The sequence below is a fragment of the Oreochromis niloticus genome, linkage group LG18 (assembly GCF_001858045.2).
Source record: "Oreochromis niloticus isolate F11D_XX linkage group LG18, O_niloticus_UMD_NMBU, whole genome shotgun sequence".
NCBI lineage: Eukaryota > Metazoa > Chordata > Actinopteri > Cichliformes > Cichlidae > Oreochromis > Oreochromis niloticus.
This window is the reverse complement of record NC_031982.2, coordinates 15,695,457-15,715,489: the sequence shown is the minus strand read 5'-3', so window position 1 is coordinate 15,715,489 and position 20,033 is coordinate 15,695,457. Positions and strand designations below refer to the sequence as shown.

The following is a 20,033-nucleotide window of genomic DNA, read 5'->3' as shown; positions in this document are numbered from 1 at the left end:
TCTGTCTCTCTTCCTTCCCCTTTGTCGCTTTAATCCTTGCTTTTCTCCCAGGACAATGATGGAGGGATGACTACACAGCTGCCCAGCACCATCACATCGTTTGTGCAAACTGGTCTGAGGCCAGGCGAAGAATATACAGTGAACCTGGTGGCGCTCCGGGACCAAGGTCGAAGCCAGCCAGTCACAGCTACTGTCACAACATGTATGTATTCTGCTTGGAAGCTGTAAATTAACAACAATTAGCTATGATATTATAACCACCAAAATTTGTATTTAATGGTAGGCTGCTGTGCAAAATGTGCATTAAAACAAAAGGCCATTTTTTGCAAATTTCATAAATCCATGTTTTATTTATGACAGAACATAGAAAACATATAAAATGTTTAAACTGAGTTATTTTATTATTTCATGAAAAAAAATAGTTCTAAGTAGTACTAAAAAACAACTGGAGGAACGTTTTGCACATAATTCGGTTACCTGGCAACAGGACTAAAAAGATCATCTTAAAAAGTAAAGATGGGCAGAGTTTCATTGCTCCATAAAAACACTGCATCTACAAATCAGGGAATAACTTCAGAATAATGTGTGTTGTCATATGTCGTACGTGTATAATATCCTCAAAAGGTTCAGAGAATCTGGAGATATCAGTGTGCAAGGGACAAGACTGAAACTCAGTACTGTGCATGATCTTCAGACCCTCAGCCAGCATGGAAATCACAGCATGGGCTGAGGAACACTTTCAAATATCATTATATGTGAACACAGTTCACAATGCAATCAGCAGATGCAGGTTAAAGCTCTGCCATGCAAAGAAGAAGCCATATGTGGTGATGATAATCTTCTCTGAGCTGAAGCTCATTTAAAATAGACTGAGGCAAAGTGGAAAATTGTTTTGTGGTTAAAATTTGAAATTCTTTTTGAGAATCATGGACGCCAGATTCTCTGGACTAAAGAGGGACTAAAAATGACTAGGTTGTCATCAGTCCTCAGTTCAAAAGCCTGCGTCTTTGATGGTATGGCATTGCATTAGTGCCTATATCACTGACAGCTTGCACATGTGGAAGCTCACCATGAATGCTGAAAGGTGGAAACTGGTTTTAAAGCAACATGTGCTCCCATCCAGATGACGTATTTTTCAGGGAAGGCCTTGCATATTTCAGCAAGACAATGCTAAACTACAAGCTGCAGCTATTACAACAGAATGGCTTCATAGTAGAAAAGTTTCTCCAAGTTTAAACACATAAAAACATGAAAAATAAAACAAAGAAGACCCACAACTGTTGAGTGAATCATACAGCAGACAAAAGTGGGACAAGCAGCTGGTCTTCAAATTGAAAATGAGCCAATATTTTTCATAAAATAGTAAAATTTAAAGATCTTATATATTTGATTATGAATATTAGAAGAGATTCTGCTGTTTATGAACATTTTACACAGCGTCCCACCTTTTTTGGAATTGGGATTATAAAATCTGACGCTGATCAACCATAATTTCTTTCAGTCATCCTTTTCAGAATCTGCTCACCATGTTTTTTACCCTTTTAAGCTAAATCAGTTTTTATCCTCGGTAAACTGGGAACGTGATTAGGCCAAAAAATAAGTTCAGTCTGATGATTTTTGGGGTTTCGTTTTGTTTATTTTGCTTAATCCCTGTAATTGTAAAGTGAAAAAAAAGTAACAGTTTAGCATATTTTGTGCTAAACCTAAATATTTAATCAAATTGCATAAATGTTTACAAGCAGTTTTCTGTTAATCAGTTAATTAGCTAATCACTTCAACATAAACCGTAGCACAGCTTTCCCTGCACTCTCCCGTCTCACTGTACGCTCGGCAAAGCAGCGAGTGTCACCTTGACGTATTTGCTCTGCAAACCATTTAGGCCCCTGACGTAAACCTCACTGAAGTATTGCCCCCCCCACTCCTCACACATGCGACACTACTTAGACAGCTGTAATAGATCCAATTCAAATCTCCTCCATAACAATTCAGCCTCTGATATGCACAGTCAAAACACCATCAATTTCCTGTCAAGTCTTTGTTCATTTCTTGGGTTGTAATTAAGTATCGATTAATAATTCATGGCACCCGCTCATTATTTTTTTACAGCAGCCCACTCTATGACACCGTATTGGATAAAGAAAGAGGAAAAGACAAATTTGAAGTAACTAAATAATTTATAGCAACGATTTATCCTTCCTCCGAGACAGCGTAGCGCCATGAGGAGTCAGAGGAAAAGCCAGAGAGTGAGCGCAGCTGATGTTTGGGAACTGGTTCTCAGCAACTGTCTTCCTCGGGATGCTTTCTAGGACGAGACCCTTGGGGCCAATTTCTAATACATCAAGATTCAGGCCGGACCTGCAATATGTCAGGCCTTAGTCTGAGACTTATTTAGACCTCAGAAAACTAAAAAGAAGAGAAAAAAAAAAGATTTGAAAGAAAAGAAAACTGGCTCTACATCACCCAGTGTGTGAGATCTGCCTTTCACCTGAGTTCCCACAGGGTCGAGCAGCGGAAAATAATTATGGTTTTACAGCACAGCATGGTGCTTTCAATTAAAAAATACGTATACTGAACTATCCATTGTGGAGTTTTCTGTTGGTCAGTACCTCAACATTTAAAAATTTCACGCATTTTTCAAACGGAACCGAAAAGCTGATTACTTCAAATTAAGTGACATGAACTGTGCGGGAATGCCATTTCATTTTAAGCTCTGAGCTTCTTTTAACGGCAGCAAATTTATCCAAAAAAGTTTCAATTTGAGATCAAACGCTCCTACATTTTCCCAGACAATATGTTAAACGTAGCAGATGTTAAACCGTAGCTTCTGCAGAAAGAAGTAATTAACAGGTTAATGAAATAAAGTGCTAATTATCACATTCTCTAACACCCCATTACCTTGACAAAATGTCTGTGTATTGGCATAGATGCTGTAACAAGTGCAGAGAAAATGTTTAGTGAATCCCTCCTCTGTCAGACATTTGTGTTTTCCCTTGATGTATTTTGAGCCCTGCGCACTTGATAAGTGTTGTTTTCTAGCAATCAGCATGGAAAGACTTCAATCACGGCTTATGTTTTAACACCTCGCGCGGATAAATCCTACTGTCTCAGCGTGTGTCAGGTCTGATATGTTTTTCGCGACTGGCTGTCAGAACGGCTTTCACTGATATCAAATCCACATCCAGCGCTCCAGAAACTTTGGAGTGACTGTGAACATCAACTTTCATGCCTACTCTACTCTTGCATTGTAGTTTCCCAGTGAATAATGACTCTATCCAAACCAAATATATATATATATGAGAAATTTAATTTACTTATTATTTGGGTATGTTTTATGCAGTCAACCTTTTTGTTTGTTTGTTGTTTTCAAACTTTATTTAATTCAGCCCAAAATCTCCTCCTGTGGCTCGGATGAGGAGGAAAATAAGCATGAAATGAAACAAAGACCTTAAATTCAAGGCGATGACACTACATCCTCTTGGGATTAGATTACATTTTAGGGGTTCAGCTTATCTGGATTCAAATGACAGATTAAATGTTATTCAGTAAATAATCTGTTCAAATGTTTACCATTGAAAGTTTCTTTCTGGGGGTGTGACTCCAACTGGTCTAAACTGTAGATTCTCTATATTATTACTTTATGTATTCAGGCATTGGTGAAGCCCCATTTTGAAGCCTTTTTTTGAAACTACAGAAGTATAATCAGCTGCTCAACAAGCCATATTATTTTAATTACATTTAAAATGCCCCGAAAAGCACCAACACCGGTTGAGTGGTCAAGTTAAGTGACTTGAATTCGCACACAGCTCGCAGCACCAATCAGTCAAAGCAGCCATGCCTCTAATAATAAATACCTCTTAGCCTTAAGGCGTTTTAGATTCGTAAGCCATAAAGAAAGTCACCTCTCGTACAGTTGTCACGAAAGAAAAAATTATCTATCCAAAACCAGACAGTTGTTTCTCCAGACTATTTTTATCTCTATTAATGTGGGAGTGTGTGGGGATTGATTTGCTTTGGGGCCATCCTCAAGTGACCATTTACTTCTGCATTGCCTTATTTTATTTTATTTTATTGCCCAGAAGGTGACACTTCTTCAAACTATAAATCCTAATAAGAACTGCAAGAAACACAAGCTTGATTTTGTAATTGTTCTTGTAATCGTATATTCTAATAACCCACGATAGTGGATTTATGAGTTTCATGAACTATAATCATATAAATTAAAATGAAAAAAAGGCTTGAAGTAGTTGACTTTGCATATAATGAATGGAGAATTGGCTGCATGAAAGTTTACTTTTTTAAACTATGATAAAACACAAGTGCGTTGTGAAAAATGTATAAATCATAGCTTGTAATAGTAATTGTCAAGCAATAGTTTGGCATTAAATAGTAACACCCAGCCTGGTCAACATGTACTTCATCAAGTTTGGAAAGGTTAACAAGGAAACCGCGCCCTGGTGACTGTGCTGTGTTTGTAACAACATCACCGAAGGACCTTATAATTAGACATTTTCTTTGTTTTGCAGTGATCGATGGTCCCACTCAGCTGATTGTGCGCGACGTGTCGGACACAGTGGCATTTGTGGAGTGGACGCCACCGAGGGCAAAGATTGATCAGATTGTGTTGCGTTACGGCCTCGTGGGAGGAGAAGGGCCACGGACCACCTTCCGCCTCCAGCCCACACTTAGCCAGTACTCTCTGCAGGTGTGTGTGCGCTTTGAAATGAGACTTGGCTAGAGTCATTATAGGTCACAAGTATAGTATTACCAGTATATCTGTGTGTGTGTGTGTGTGTGTGTGTGTGTGTTTGTACTTGCCATGCTTGTTAAATGATCTAATCTCACAGTCTGTCTGCCTTCTGTGTCTGGAGATAAAACAAATAGAAAACAAATACATAAAAAAACATAATGCAAAGAGATTATACACAGACTAAACGGCCTCTGTTGTTTTGTTTTTTTCCTCTCCACAGGTCCTGCGTCCTGGCTCGCGTTATGAGGTGACAGTGAGCGGCGTGAGAAGAGGAAACGAGAGCGGATCCATTTCCACTGAATTTACTACCGGTGAGGTCTGACAGCAAGCAGATGTGGTGATACTGGTGTGTGTGATCCTGCGTCTGCCTCTGAGAGTAGAACAGTAATGACATATGGCCTAATATACGCCACACTGTTTATCTGTATTGGAGGGAGTAGTAAACATCTGTTCAGGGGAATGTTTTCGCTCCTGAAGTTTGTGCTGAAGAAAGTACTTATTTATGGAAACACTATGCTGATTTGTTTTTCCATGCTGATGCCATATTTACACATTGAATATCCATTTGTGGTTGATACTTAAACTCTACAGAAAACTGAAGAGGATACACCTTATAAAAATACACAGAGAGATGTGTTTGATGAACATGAAGAGCTAAATATGGCTAACTGATAATGTAATGTGACCTGTGTTTGTTGTTTGCTTGTTCACAATCTCTGAGAATGGGTCTCAGTGTCCCCAACATTGTCAGCTTTATCGTTTTTCTCAGAGATCGATGCCCCCAAGAACTTGCGTCTCGTGTCCAAGACCTCTACCACGCTCGAGCTCGAATGGGATAACAGTGAAGCAGAGGTAGGAAGTCTTTTGACATTTTTTAACTGCGCATATTCTGGTATAGTGAAGCATAGCCAGTTTGACTTGGTCCTCATGATTGCATAATTACCAAAAGTTTGCAGGTAATATGAAGCCATCAGTAATGAAAAGTGTATTGGAGCCTGGCTAATATATGGCTAATATGAGGTATTTGCCAATATATTAGTGGCTGCATTTATAATTGCCGATGACTATAAAAAATAGTTATAAAAAAGTAAAGAAGAGAAGAAGAAACACCATTCAGCCATGTTATGAGCGCTTATGTTGCTATGTTTGTCCACCAGAGGGCACTCTGCACACTCCCTGTTGGCAACAAAACACAACAACCAAGTAGAGTCGGACAGAACATAAACCAATAATTTTGATAAGTTTATTTTTAAACTGCATTACCATATTTTCTTAGTAAGGACTAATAAACAACTACACATAATAAATGTTAGGAAAATCTATTTATGTCTGAAAGAAAACATTTGTCAGACCAAATATCGGTGTTGGTCGTAAACAGCGTAAAAGCATCTGTTGTTTCTTATTTTGGCTTCCATACGCTTACAAAAGTGCATCTGATGCTGTATTAATTATATCATCATTAGACTTAATAGGTAACACATGACAAATATATAGAATTATACACAGTGTAATGCATTAAATCACCAAGCATAAGCTAAAGTTATCTAATAATAAAAATATTAATCATAATAAACATTATTTGTAAAAATGCACAAAACCAGTGTTACAAACTACTAGAAACACAGAAAAAATGAACAAACTAAATGGAAATTTTCAAAACAATTTATATATCAAGTTTGATATGCAGGATATCAGAATAGGACTAAAACACAGTATGATTCCACCTTAAGGAATAACTTAAAATCAACATAAAACTTTAGAAGTTATAAGATAAGATGGAGTTAAGCTAAGAGTGTCAGACAATATAAAATCCATGCTAAAATTTCCCCCAAAATTGTTTAGCAGTCATTTAAAAGAAGATACTGAAGAGGCCAGATTTCCTCAGGCAGTTCATACCACAACAAAAGGAACCCCAACAGCAAACGCTCGATTGCCTTTTGTTTTTAAGCGTGAGGTGGGAGCAGTTATCAGGTTTTGCCTGAGGATCTGAGGCTGCACACTGGTTGGTAGATATGATTGGTATAAATTCAGGGGCCAGGCCATGAAGGGCTTTAAAAGTAATGAGTAAAATCTTCAAATCAATTCTAAAAGTCATGGGCAGGCAGTGTCGAGTCATTAAGACCGGCGTAATATGTTTAGTTTTCTTGGTTCTTGTAAGAGGTCTTGCTGCTGCATATTTATGCTTTCTGATTGATGCCTGATAAAAGACCATTATAATAATCTAACCGAGAGAACATAAAAGCATGAACGACAGTCTGAGTGCCACTAAAGCTCAGGATTGATCGGATCCTCGCAACATTCCTTAGGTGGACTGGGCGACCTGAGTAATGAGAGAGTTTACAACATAGAAGTGCTGCATCCATCCTGATGATAAGAACTTAATGTTATATAAAGAGGGTGGAGAAATTAAAGTAATAAACTCATACACTGAGATCTGGTGTCTGTGGGCGAGATTGTGCTGATGTGGGTTCAAGTGTAAATCAATACAAAATTGTTCGGAGCAATCATCTTTATCCTCTGACGAAACATGGAAGTGATCTCTTCCTGGGTTACAATCCACAGGGCAGAGGGTTCACTGGATGATTTAACAAGTATGACAATCAAGTGAATCGTACTATGGGAGTCCCGTCTAATAATCTCCATCACCATCATCAAACACCAAATGAGGGAAGATCTTTTGGGCGAATGCTGTCAAGTCAAATCAAGTTATTTATAAGCACATTTAAAAACAACAAGCACTGACCAAAGTGCTGTACAGCTGAAAGATTAAACAGCAGAGGCAGTAAAACAGTAAGTGTTAAGACTCAGTCAGGTTTAGTGGCAGGGACATCTGGTCAGCTGACCTTAATGATCTATTGGGAGTGTGCATTGTTGAAAGATCAGGAAGGTAAGGCGTCGCTAACTCATTCAGTGACTTAAAAACAATCAAATATTAAACTCAAAATGCACTGAGAGCCAGTGTGGTGCACCAAAAGACCTTAGCCAATCAATACCAAGGTACTTGAAGCGGTTTTGGTGGCATGTGATGGTTCATTGCTTCATTATGGCTTACCTTTAATTTGTCACTGAATGTGTAATACCGTGCAAGCTGCTATTTTATTTCACTGCATTAAATAAGTGTAGTGGACCATCCTGAAATGCATTAAAGCTTCTGCCGGCTCTCATACTGCAGGTACATCTTATATCAGTGAGCCTGCTGCATGTTTACCTTGCCCTTTTTATAAAAAACAACTAATTTCCTCTTAATCCCTCTGACATTATGACTCCTCTTAAATTGTTTCAATAAAACAGCTTTTTTATTCCTTCTACTTTTTCTTTTTTTTGCCCTTCTTGGACACGTTATCATCACACACAGACGGGTCTGCCTTTCGCTGCCTTGGAAAATGCCAGTTAGAGCGCTGGAGCAAGCGCTTCACTCGGTGCAAATGGTCACTGAATGTTTTGCTGTGAATGAAAATGTGATAAATTGCGTTTTACTCAGCTGTCACAATGATATTTCCAGGGCTCGCTAACCACACATTCAGACTTATAAAGACAGTCTGTCTCGATGCCGGCAAATTTATTCATCCTTCTGATTCTGCACTGCAGTGTTGACAAAGAGCCAAACATCACACTGTGCCGAGACAAAATAAACCAAACAATGCACAGTAAAAAAAAAAACAACACAGTTTTGACTGTTTGTGTAAGTCTTGCGTAGCGAGAGCATTCTTTTTCAGGCATTACCTTCTCTTTAATGTTGTAAATATTTTTGTGTTTAAATGTAGGTGGAGAGTTACCAGGTGGTTTATAGCACATTAGCAGGAGATCAGTATGACAAAGTCATCGTACCGCGCAATGAGGGAGCCACTACTAAGACTACTCTCACAGGTAAGTGAGGAATAATCTCTTTTTTGCGTTTTTTTTCTTGAATTATTTATCCTCGACATTTGTAGAGTTCCTATTTTCCTTTTTTTTTGCTTTTTCCTGATGCTTTCAGTATCATCACAATGCATCTAATATGTACCAAAGAAGCTGGAAGTGTCTGTGTTTTACATGGCAAGATTATCTCCGGAGCTAACACTTGGCTGACGGCCCACTGATTGTATCTGTAGAAACGCTTGTTGTCCTGCGGGCGTATTGAAAGGCTGTCAGAAAGATGGGGTCAGCTGGGATGTTTTTTTCTGAAAGGCCAGAGTGCTGGAAAGGGCACGGCCTGCATAAGAATAGAAGCAAAAGGTCCCCGTGTTATTCTGTTCGCTCGTTGCCATCGATGCTCTTCCTCACTCTCATCCATTCTCTGTCACTCTCATTTTCCCTCTCCCCCTGCTCTCCTCTGCTAATAATCTCTGTCGTCCGCCCCCTTATTTTTCTGTCCTCATCTCTTCATCTCTATTTCTGTAGCTCGAGATCCTCTCTGTGGATGCACTCAACCGATTTGAAACTGATCGGTTGTGCGGTTGATTTAAAAAAAAGAAATTTCTTCAGAAATCACAACGATGCTACATGTAAATTTGCTGAGATCTCATCACCGGTGTCGAGCTAATTGGGGCTGTCATGAAAAACAACTCTTTGCATGAGGACAAGAACATGAAGCACTCTCTGTGATTATTATTATTGTTTTGTTCCTGCTACGTTATGTGTTAAATTAGGTCCTGCTTCTCTGTCTCTCTTTGTATCTCAGACCTGCTTCCAGGCACAGAGTACGGCATTGGCATTTCTGCCATGAAAGGTAGCAACCAGAGCACACCAGCCACAATGAACGCCAGGACGAGTGAGTGAATTATGCTTTGTGCTCTACTGTAAAAAGCCAGTGAGTCACTCGCGCATGTACAACACAGAAATCACAGCGGGAAATCGCAGCATCACAGCAGGCTCGTGGGCCCATTTGTTATTATACGTGTAATTCTCAGTTCAAGCTGTGGGTCGGCGCTCCCATTCCAACTACTAAAAGCCATTTTAGAAAATTAAGCAAAATATGTTTCGCCGTGACTTGTACTCTTCTCGAGAAGTGTTTGGCGTTGTCAGCTTGGGTCAAAGTTCCCATTACAACATTTTAAAGCTCTTATAATACATACTTTTTTTTTTGCTAATGGGCCTCTCTTTACCTCCATACTTGATCCTTTATTTGAATATTTATTGTGTTGTTGAGTTGTTTGGCTAAAAGGAGAAAAAAATGTAACCCTTTGCTTGAAAAGTGAGTGCGTGGAGGTGCCTCGCTAATCTTTCCCCTCACGCTCACCGTCAAGCACATCTTTCATCCAGGTGCAGTTATTTTAATGGCTAAAGGTTTTCTGCACTTTATAAAAATTATGCTTCCATTTGTCTTACAAACAAGCTCGTTGTAACGCCTCTTTTTCCTGCACTCGTTTTGAACTTTTGAACATGCATCACATCTGTCGCATTTCTCTTAAAGAGCTTTAAGAAAGCTGTTTATGACGACAGCTTCATGGCAGCGCCGGTGTTACCTTAAGCCAGAGCTGCTAAAATAATCATTTCATTTAACACACGTTTACATCAAGTTTTTTTCAATGTCTTTTTGACCTCCTAAAAAGCCGTGAAACACCAAAGGTTCAGGCAAACAAGGCGGCAGATGATTAGCTGAGGATTAAACATTGATGATCCACTGGGTAAACTGGGTTACTCATTCTGCAGGGAAGAGAACGACTCACTTAAAAATACAAGAAATACAAAAAGATTAAAGCAGACAGTCAGATCATTGTGGTAATATGCAGGAAACCCATTGGAAACGCTGTAAATGTTTTATCAGTAATGGTCTGTCCTTTAATGTGAGAACTGCACAACAGATAGACAAGTAGACAAGAGTATAGCAGGAACTAAACATGAATTAAAGACATAGTAACCAGTAGCAGTAATTATGTTTCCACTGAAATCATGAAAGCAACATTTTTGTTCTTGTTTTTAACCATTTCGAGCTAGATTTACTAACCTAAATAAAAGTACTGTTGGTATTTACAAAAAATGCAATGACAAGGCTGTGAGATGTTTGCGACCACACCTGTTGCATATGCATTTCTGAGAGATCTTTTCTCAACAGGAGGATATTCAAGCGCGCAAACTGATAGCGCTTGATAGTGAAATTAATCTTTCTAAATCACCTGCAAAAACTAACCATACGTGTGAGCACTGTTTGGGGATTATGTCCATGTGCTGTTTTGCCTCGTTTAGTAAATCTGGCCCTAAATTTATTCGAAAATATTGTTAAAAATCCAGCACAATTTCATAGATCCCAGGCTAATGATATGAGATGTCGTGCGTTGCCCAACTAACAATCCAAAATGCTCAAATGTAGAAAAAAACATGTCAAATCAAATGTGAATCAGTGAATATTTCCATGAACTCTTATTTTGTTTTATGCAAATGCACACGAGCACGTACTGTAGGTGACCCAACACATTAGTATTCTCCCAAGTGACAGCAGGTGGTGACGGGCGAAGATGCTGCAAAGACAGTTGAGAAGACGACTGAGAACAAGTAAACATTAATATAAACACTCGTGAATTTGAAGGAGGATTAAGAGGAAGGTCTCTCAAAGGTCGTGTATTTTTTCGATGTACACCCACTCAGATGTATCTTTCAGGGTGAGAGTGTTACATGAATCTGGGCTGGAGTTTTGAGTTTAATTTTGAATGTTGCTTTCCTTGTTTTAGCTCTGGATGTACCTATGAATCTGACTGTGACGGCCTCTACGGACAACACCATCACTCTGAATTGGGGCATAGTCCTGGGCCCCATTGACCACTACAAGGTCACCTACACATCAGCCTCCGGCGTCACTAATGAGGTAAAGAACACCGAAACGATAACCGTAGCACAGTTACTGTAAATGTATATGTCCGATCTGGACCTTGTTTAACTCATCTTCCCTGTTCTAGCTGACGGTGCCTAAAGACATCAACACCACCACTTTGAAGGACCTGGAGCCTGGGACCGAGTACACCATCACTGTAGCAGCAAGAAGAGGAAGACAGCAGAGCAGTGCGGCTACCATAGACGCCTTCACAGGTAGGGAGCGTAGTCTAATTTCATATAGTGAAGGACTAACTTTAAAGGTTTCACTGAAGATTAGCAGAGACGTGCATACAGATAACATAATGATGAGATCATTTCCTCAACAAACAATCTCCCTTTGTCTTTTCCATTGCAACAGCTTCAACTAAACGTTCCTAAACAGCACTCATTTAATCCGTTCAGATTTCATAAAGAGCTCAAATAAATTCACTCACGAGCGTCTCTGCACAGACAAAGACATGAAAGCTCAGCCCATTACTACAGAAAGCTGGAGAACACTTCTAAAGACGGTATAGTGTGTAATGAAGTTGAATGATGGATATAATGAACTAAAGTGTGACATCAGGTGAGGGGAGTCCCGCTTAAAGAAAATGGAGGACCGTGAAAGACTTCGAAGGAGCAATTAGCAGAGGCAAATTATTCCAGCCCGCTAATGAGCTTGTTACAAGCGCTCCTAATTGCACCTCTCTTTTGCATCTCAATGTATTTGTGTTTCTGTTTCTTCTTACTCCGGTTCGTACCACATTCCCTTTTGCCGTCACGCTCTGTGCTGTCTGCTCGCCCTGTTTTTCAGCTTGATGTTGCTCCTTTCTTTTCAATCACTTCGTTTTCCTCTAAACTCGCATCTATCCACCCAACTATATGTCGGACCGCCTGTCAGTCTTCTCCACTCTGGTAGTTCTTTGTTTTTTTTTCTTTTTCCGAAAGCTTGACGTGAGTTTCAGTTGCACAAAGGCCGGTTTCAGAGATGATGGACATGCAATCACCTGCCATCATTCCTTTCTTTACCAGTGTCATTATCATCATCTCTTTTTCTTTATTGCTGCGGCCATCGTGGCAGTTGTCACCGCCGCAGCGTCATAATCATGTCATCCTACTTCTAATCTTTTTGTTATCTCGCACTCCTTTGGTAACACCACTTTAACTGTCTGGAGAGACGTGAAGGAATGATACGATGACAGATCAAGAGAATCAGAGGACAAACCATAAATTACCTGTCATCTTCTCATCCACTATTCACTTATTGGAGACATCTGTCCGCCTTCACTCAGGTGAACTCAGGTGATGCATTCATTTGCATGTTTCCAGCATTTATGCCTTCAGAGTTTTATAATACACGATCTGCACATCAGTAAGAGTTACCATAGAGATAAAACATGGACGTATCTTCTGGGTCCGAAAAAATGAAGCTAATGCGGACCTGCACTTTGTCTGAAGGCCACCAGATGGCGATAGCTGCAGTAGCTGTGTATATTGGAAACCAGCTTTCTCTCTTGACCTCTGTAAACCCTTGTAAACACTGATGAGTTTATGCGCTCAGTCACTTGTTTTAGGTCATATTTATTTATGACTATTTCAAAAATCTTGCTCATACTGCGTTTCAAAATAGAGGATTACCTGTGGTATGAAACAGCTTAAGAGTCAATCACAAGTCAATAGCCAATGAGTGGGCAGTTTCACAGCCAGAACCACCTCTCTTTGTCACATGTGAGTTTTTACAAATGAGGCAGTGACCATCTCGAGACTTTTAAACAGGACAAACCACTGGGCACGTCACAGTAGCTATGTTCATATTTATGAAGTGTAGTAGTGAATTATGACAGATTATTAAGCGATTTAGTTTGTCACATTGGGATGTGATTTTTAATATAGGCCAACCTCCGGAGATGCTAAACCCCATATTTTTGCGTTTAATAGTATCTTTATATTCTAACCTTTTAACCAAAGTCCTTTCAGACTCATAGTGTAGTCAGTTTCCACAGACTGCTTGTCGCAAGATCCTCCATCCTCAGCTAGAGATAATATTAACTTTTCTTTTATTAACTATTAAGTTGAAGTTTTTTCACAATCCTTGACAAGGGTTTCTCTTTAAGGAAACATAATTTTCTCTATAAAAAAAGTTCCATTAATACCTACAAAGGTGAGTCACATTGTCATCTCACATCACCCACATTGCCTCTGTGTGGTCTTACTTGCTGTTAAACCATTAACTTGCTTATCACTGTCATCTTGATCAAAGACCTTCATCATGTCTGTGGAATTTTGCTTCACACAGACTCTCGACCCCTTTTGCATTTTTTTCATACTTAATCATTGCGTAGCCGCAATCTTCTCTTTTTTAAAGCTGCTCTGGAGACGCGTTTGGATCTTTTTCGTACCCCGTCTCTGCACCACTGTTGAGATCATGAACGCACACAGGCACTGGTATCGTGAGGTCTATGTGACACAGAATTTCTGCTGACTGCACATGGCAGTAATGCATACTGACAACTTGTGAAGAATAATAAAAGGCAGCGGCTCACCAAGAAGAATACAGATGCAGGCCAGTGTAAACAATGCAGGTTTCATATGATGATTGATTGCAAAGAAAACTCCACAGGATGCCTGTAATCCTGGCAGTTCAGGAAAGGAGAAGTCAGTGTTGCCACATTTCCCCTGCTTATACATCCACGCATGGCTAATTAAATTCAAGTCCTCTTGCATTTGTTGCTGTGTCAGCTGGTGCACTACTTCATATTCATTACATCATCTCCCGTCCAGGTCATACATTTTGACAACAGCATCTGCTACTATCATCCTTTTTCCATTTTCTTATTATGAACAGTCCCATCACATCTTCATCCTAACGGCGGGTAATCTCATTAGTTTCCCTTTTTATGACCAATTAATTCATTACTGCCACGTGATTGTGGTTTTCTTTGACTCTCACCTTCCCCATCAAGATTACACCCAAGGCTAATTTTCTCAACTGTATTATAAACGATCTGTTACATCATCGAGGACGGCTTTCATCCATCACTTAACGGCTTGTCTGTCATCTCCATAATGACAGCAACTGCCTGTTTTTTTTCCCATTAACGTTTCGTGCTCATAGCAGGATTTTTGCCTGTCCTTGAAAGCTCCTCGGTGACCTCTAAACCCCCTCGTTCCTCCAGGAATCAGACCTGTAACCCACCTCTACTTATCAGAGGTGACTTCAGACTCTGTGTCAGTGGCGTGGAGCGCCCCAGCACCGCCCGCTGAACTCTTCATTCTGAGCTACAGCTCTGCCGACGGGACCGACACCTCTAAGGTGACACTGCATGGCTCCAAGACGAGGTCACTGATCCAGGGGCTGCTGCCGTCCACTCATTACACCGTCAGTCTAATCACAATACAGGGGGACGTTGCGTCAGAGCCCATTACAGCTTCACTCACTACAGGTGAGCTGCTTGAATGATGGAAAAAAAAGTTTGTAAGTGATGAATATAGAGACACATCAGCAGCAAAATAAAGGTTTGTGACTTTGTGGGGGTTCCATCCAAGTAGATATGCACACTTAGGGTCATAGTAATTTTGTTTGTCTATGTGTGGCAAGAGTGCATGCATTTTTCTGCAACTCCAACCCAATGATTGTGAAAAAACTTAAAATGTAAATAGAATGCAATCATTTGCAAAACCCATAAAGTCATATTAGAAAACACATGAAATGTTTTAACTGAGACATCCAGCAAAATGATGCTATTTTTATGACAAAGACGACCCAGGAGTGTTGAATCCTATATCAGACCCAAGACTCCAGCAGCCAGTCTTCTCAACTCCCAGTCGTTTGTTGACTGCTGTTAAGAAAAAGTTGATGTTACACAGCACATTGTCTCACTTAAAACATTTAATATGTTTTTTTATGTTCTTCTGTGAATCAAATATGGCTTTACGAGATTTACAAATCATTGTATTCTGTTGTTATTTATGTCCCAGTTCATTGGAAAGTGAAGAAAAAAGATGATCATCACAACTTCTTGAAGCTCAAAGTATCATTTTTAACTGGTTCTGTCTGGCCAACACTACAAAACCCCAAAGATGATAAATATTCTGAGTCTAGTATTATTCAAGACAATCTCACATCACAGAAGCTCTAAATTAGCAATGCTTTGTATTTGTGCATGTAAAATGACAATGAGTACCCAGTATTTATTTATTTGTTTTTAGCTTGATCTACTTAACAATTAAGAAAGATCCATACTCTAATCACCTTAATCATATTTATAAATGAGGGATAAAATGTAAAAAAAAAAACAGAGGTGGGGGACAGGAAAGAAAGGATTTTGGGGGGAGCAAAATATTGAATTAACATGTATGAGGTAGCGTGTAAAAGGAAAGAGAAAGAAAATTAGTTTAAGAAATGGAAATACAAAGTGATTTTAAATTAAATATGTATTTGCAGAAATGCTTTTTTAGGCTTTCATTTGCGCAGCACCACAGCAGAATGACTTTTGTAATTAGAAACCACCTTGGAGGCTTTTCTTTTTCATTTTTCTCCTTTTTTTCTGGTCAGATGTAGATGTAGAGATGCAGTGCCAAAAATAAAGGTTTTGCTCCTCTGTGCTATCACATGGTTGAGGTTTGCACAGTTAAAGCTAACCTCAAAAACCCCGATGTAACGTTGGAGGATATTTGAGAAAAAACAAGTGGCTAACAAGTGTCAGCCTAATGGAGTGAAGGCCGTGCAGTAGCAGAAAGGAACAGTCTGCTTGTTTTGTTTTTCCCGTGTATTCACCCATTTAAGTATATTCTTGTCTTCTTTTTTTTACATCTTAATTACAGTTTCTCTATCACTTCTCTCCATGTCTTATTAACCTATTTTACCTTCAGCGGCGCCACCGCGACCCCTCGTTAATTCGTGCAGTGTTTCTGTGTAATTTTTCTGCAGACTTTCTAAATTCCAGTTTAATTGGCAGATTATGAAAAGAAGCTCTCCCTCTCCCGTTTGATTGCGACTGTGCTATTTACATCTCAGAGAGAAGAGAGATAAATGAATGAGAAGAGGGTCAGTATTATAACCTGCCGGAGAGTTTGACAATGAGCTGGAAGAAAGAGGATCGCTCTCTTTCTTTGTAGCGAGGGGGACAAAAGGAAGAGGATGAAACGAGAAAATAATGGAGGGCTGGAGACAAATGGAGAAAATAGGAGAGCCAGCAGTAAACAATAGAGATGTTAACTTAGCATCGGTGGCAGAAACACCTGCACATGCCGGTTTCAAACACCACCTTGGCAGCTTGGAGCCCTCGCTTTCTCGCTTTACATTCACGCACACACAAGAGGCAGATTTTCAGGGGGTGAGATTGGATGGGGATCTTGAGACAGATGTACACTATTTCTTGCACCTGTCTTTACGCTGTGGTCATTTTAGTGCCCTGCTTTGATCTCACGTGTTTGAACGTGAGCATTGATGGGGGGCTGCTTGTTGCCTTGAATCACTTGCTACACTTGGACTGTGCTGCATTAAGATTTAACCACAGTTTTACTTTATGGTCCAGCTCCGCTTTTGCTGACATAATGCAAATGTTGTTGTAATCTTCTTGGAGGATGTAGCAGTGACTAGCTGTATATCTCTGACAGCCCCCCCCCCCCCCCTTATAAGAGAATACATTTTTACAGCCATTATTCTTTGGTTCCACATTTGCCAAAGCAAACGTAATTAGTAAAACATGCACAACTTGAATAAATGCAACTGTATTTCATGCGAGCAGACTTTAAATTAGTCCTCTTCCAAGAATTTGAAATTTCCTGCTTTCTGCGTGGGAATAATAGCCATAATTCTTCTCAAATCAGGGAAGAGAGAGTGTAGCAGTCGTCTACAAGTGCTCTTACCCATCGCCCACAACAGGAGATGGAAGCGATCTCTTAATCTTGATCTGTGTTTTCTGTTCCATTCTCGTACGTTCTTATTTTTTTTCTTCACTGTCTAAATATCTTTCTTTTTTTTTTTCTCTAGGATCTGTCAGGGCTTTAATTGTTTGCTCAAATTGTTTTCACCGTAACCTTTTCCGTGGCAGCTCAATGGTCTGAGGAGACATATAAAACAGAATTTCGGCAGGGGAGGGGTCTCCTCTGTGTAAACCCTGCTCAGCCTCAACACTAACGCTTGTGTTTTTTTAGCTTGATGCTGCTCAGTTTCTCCTCGCTAATCTCTTGATGGTGTTATGTTCGTAATAAAAACGTGCATTAAAAATTCACACAGTCTCGCAGACCCAAGGACAGCTCTGTTTATATGTAAATGTAATGAAGCGGAGATTAAATGTGGACAAAACAAGGGTTACTGAACTACTCGGGCCTTCAAGGGCAATCTTTCTTATAGATTTTCATGAAAATGACTGAATTAGCTTTGTAACCTTGCACATAACACGCTGGGGCTCATCTTTTTTTTTTGAACCATTTGAACCGCATGACAGTGTTTTCTTTCTCATCACCCTTTTAGGGATGGACCCACCAAAAGAGATGATGGTGTCGGACGTCACCGAGGACGCCGTGACGATCTCTTGGATCAAACCGCTGGCTCCGTTTGAATACTATAAGCTGTCCTACCAGTCGGCCAGAGGTAGCGTGCACATAACTGCAAAACGTGATGTTATTCTTAAGTGCATTTGAATAACACGCTATTTATTATATTAGCATACACAGAGCACACTGCTGTTCCTTGTTACAGTTAAATGAGCATGGCATTTGCTGTAGGAGGCTCCCTCTGATGTAAGATACATTTTGTAGCAGAGCACCGTGCCACACACCTAATTAATTATAACATTTTATCAGTGAAAGGTAATTGAATTTTTAATTAAAATTCCATATTTATTAAGTATTTTCTCTGTGATGCAAAAAAAAAGAAAAAGAACAGCAGCTGGCTAAGCTGCGTACCCTGTACGTGAAGAAGGAGATCAGTGTGACAGTTCTGGTGTTCAGGTGCTGGCCTCTCTCTCGTGTCCCCTGCAGGTCGAGTAGACAGCGTGATGATTGACAGCGATGTTACAAACTACACCCTGTCCAGTCTGTTTCCTGCCACAGAATATGAGATCAGTCTCAAAGCTGTCAGAGGGAGTCAGGAGAGCAATGTTGTCAGCACTTCCGTCTTCACAGGTAGGAGCTAACCACAGAATCATTAGGTCCATATTGTTGTGGAGGCCCTTCGAGACCGGGTTTACTCATGCAGGAAGAACGCTGAGGAGACTCCGATGTCTTACACAGAAACAGTTAGTGCAGGAAACTCAGCCAAGGAGAACAGAGTGTGGTAGCTCAGGTGGACACATGTAAAGGTATTTAAGTGTGCTGAGCTGTTCTCTACATAGTGCCCTCTCTTTATATAAAACGTTATTGCATTGCATGTTCATGGCTGGTCTTAAATAGCTGCAAGGTATTTCTTAGACACCTAAAATTAGAGCTGCTGTCTAAGTTCTACTATAATGTCTCAAGTAAGGCAACACTATGAGTGACTGGTAAGTGAGCAACCCCACCTCAGAGTGACACCACCTAAATTTCCCTCTGCAGAAAAATAAACTAATAAAAAGCTTCCACATTTTCGCAATAGTGAAAAACATACCTAACCATCCATTGTTATTCATATACACAATTGTTTTTCTCTTGTCAGGTTTTATGCATGTACTGTAGTTAGGTGCCTATGCAAAGGATGATGTTACTAACCTTTAATGTTCTGGTAAGCCCATTGTTTCTCCAGCTAGGAGCAGCAGATACCCATACAGTCTTTATCCCGTCTTCTATGAAGATATGTTGGCTAACAGCAAACACATTGAGTATAGTTAGTTAAGTATAAAAGAAAAGCAAACTGAGCAGTGATGGACTGAAACAGGACACCAGAGTTATCATAGTTTTGTATTTTCTAATTATTATTATTTTCTCTTTTTTAATTGAGACTTTTCTTTTTAACTCAGTTTGGTTTCAGACAGTCTCCAGAGTGGATTTTCTAATTTCAGTTTAGTTTTTATTGTTTGAAAATATTGGGCTTTTATTAGATTTGGTGTTAAATTATTATTGTGTAGAGGGCGTAATGGATTTTTATTATAATAAACTTTTCGAATGTTTAGTATTCGATTAACTATAATATTCTGATCTAGACATTGTTGTCCTTAATTAATATTAAGAGAAACAATCACAGCTGCATTTCTGAAATCGAATTGTTTCCTTTTAAATTAAATTAAATGGGTCATTCAAACTCAGATAATCTTTAAAATAGTTTACGTTTAATTTTCTGAACATCACCTCGCAGGTTAGTGGTATTTTGTTCTCCTCTGAGGTCATAAAATCACAGTGCTGACGGTTCTCGAATAAAATAAATCTTGCTGTGAGAGGGCAGCAGAAGGACAAATGTTTGCCATGTAAAATAAATGAAGAGTTCCTCCCCTGCTAGACTTTCGGGTCAATTGCTCTGTCCACAGCTATAGCAGCTGTGTTAAAAACGAGCAGCAGACTAAAATGCACACACAAGTATGCACACAATCCAAGGGTGAAG

General features: G+C 39.6%; 1 protein-coding gene across 7 annotated transcripts in view; it reads left to right on the top strand.

Annotated features, from left to right (window-relative positions):
• tnr (tenascin R (restrictin, janusin)) overlaps window positions 1-20,033 on the top strand; it is a 196,039-nt gene that overhangs the window by 135,425 nt on the left and 40,581 nt on the right. For 5 of the 7 annotated variants that reach the window (XM_025900162.1, XM_025900161.1, XM_025900163.1 and 2 more), the window contains 11 exons: window positions 52-202; window positions 4,524-4,702; window positions 4,968-5,058; window positions 5,499-5,599; window positions 8,512-8,614; window positions 9,408-9,497; window positions 11,395-11,528; window positions 11,620-11,749; window positions 14,692-14,958; window positions 17,994-18,113; window positions 18,503-18,646. In XM_025900162.1, the coding sequence (XP_025755947.1) occupies window positions 52-202; window positions 4,524-4,702; window positions 4,968-5,058; window positions 5,499-5,599; window positions 8,512-8,614; window positions 9,408-9,497; window positions 11,395-11,528; window positions 11,620-11,749; window positions 14,692-14,958; window positions 17,994-18,113; window positions 18,503-18,646 (1,510 nt within the window). The remainder of the gene's footprint in view (window positions 1-51; window positions 203-4,523; window positions 4,703-4,967; window positions 5,059-5,498; window positions 5,600-8,511; window positions 8,615-9,407; window positions 9,498-11,394; window positions 11,529-11,619; window positions 11,750-14,691; window positions 14,959-17,993; window positions 18,114-18,502; window positions 18,647-20,033) is intronic. The other 2 variants (XM_025900160.1, XM_025900165.1) reach the window with 2 other exon arrangements.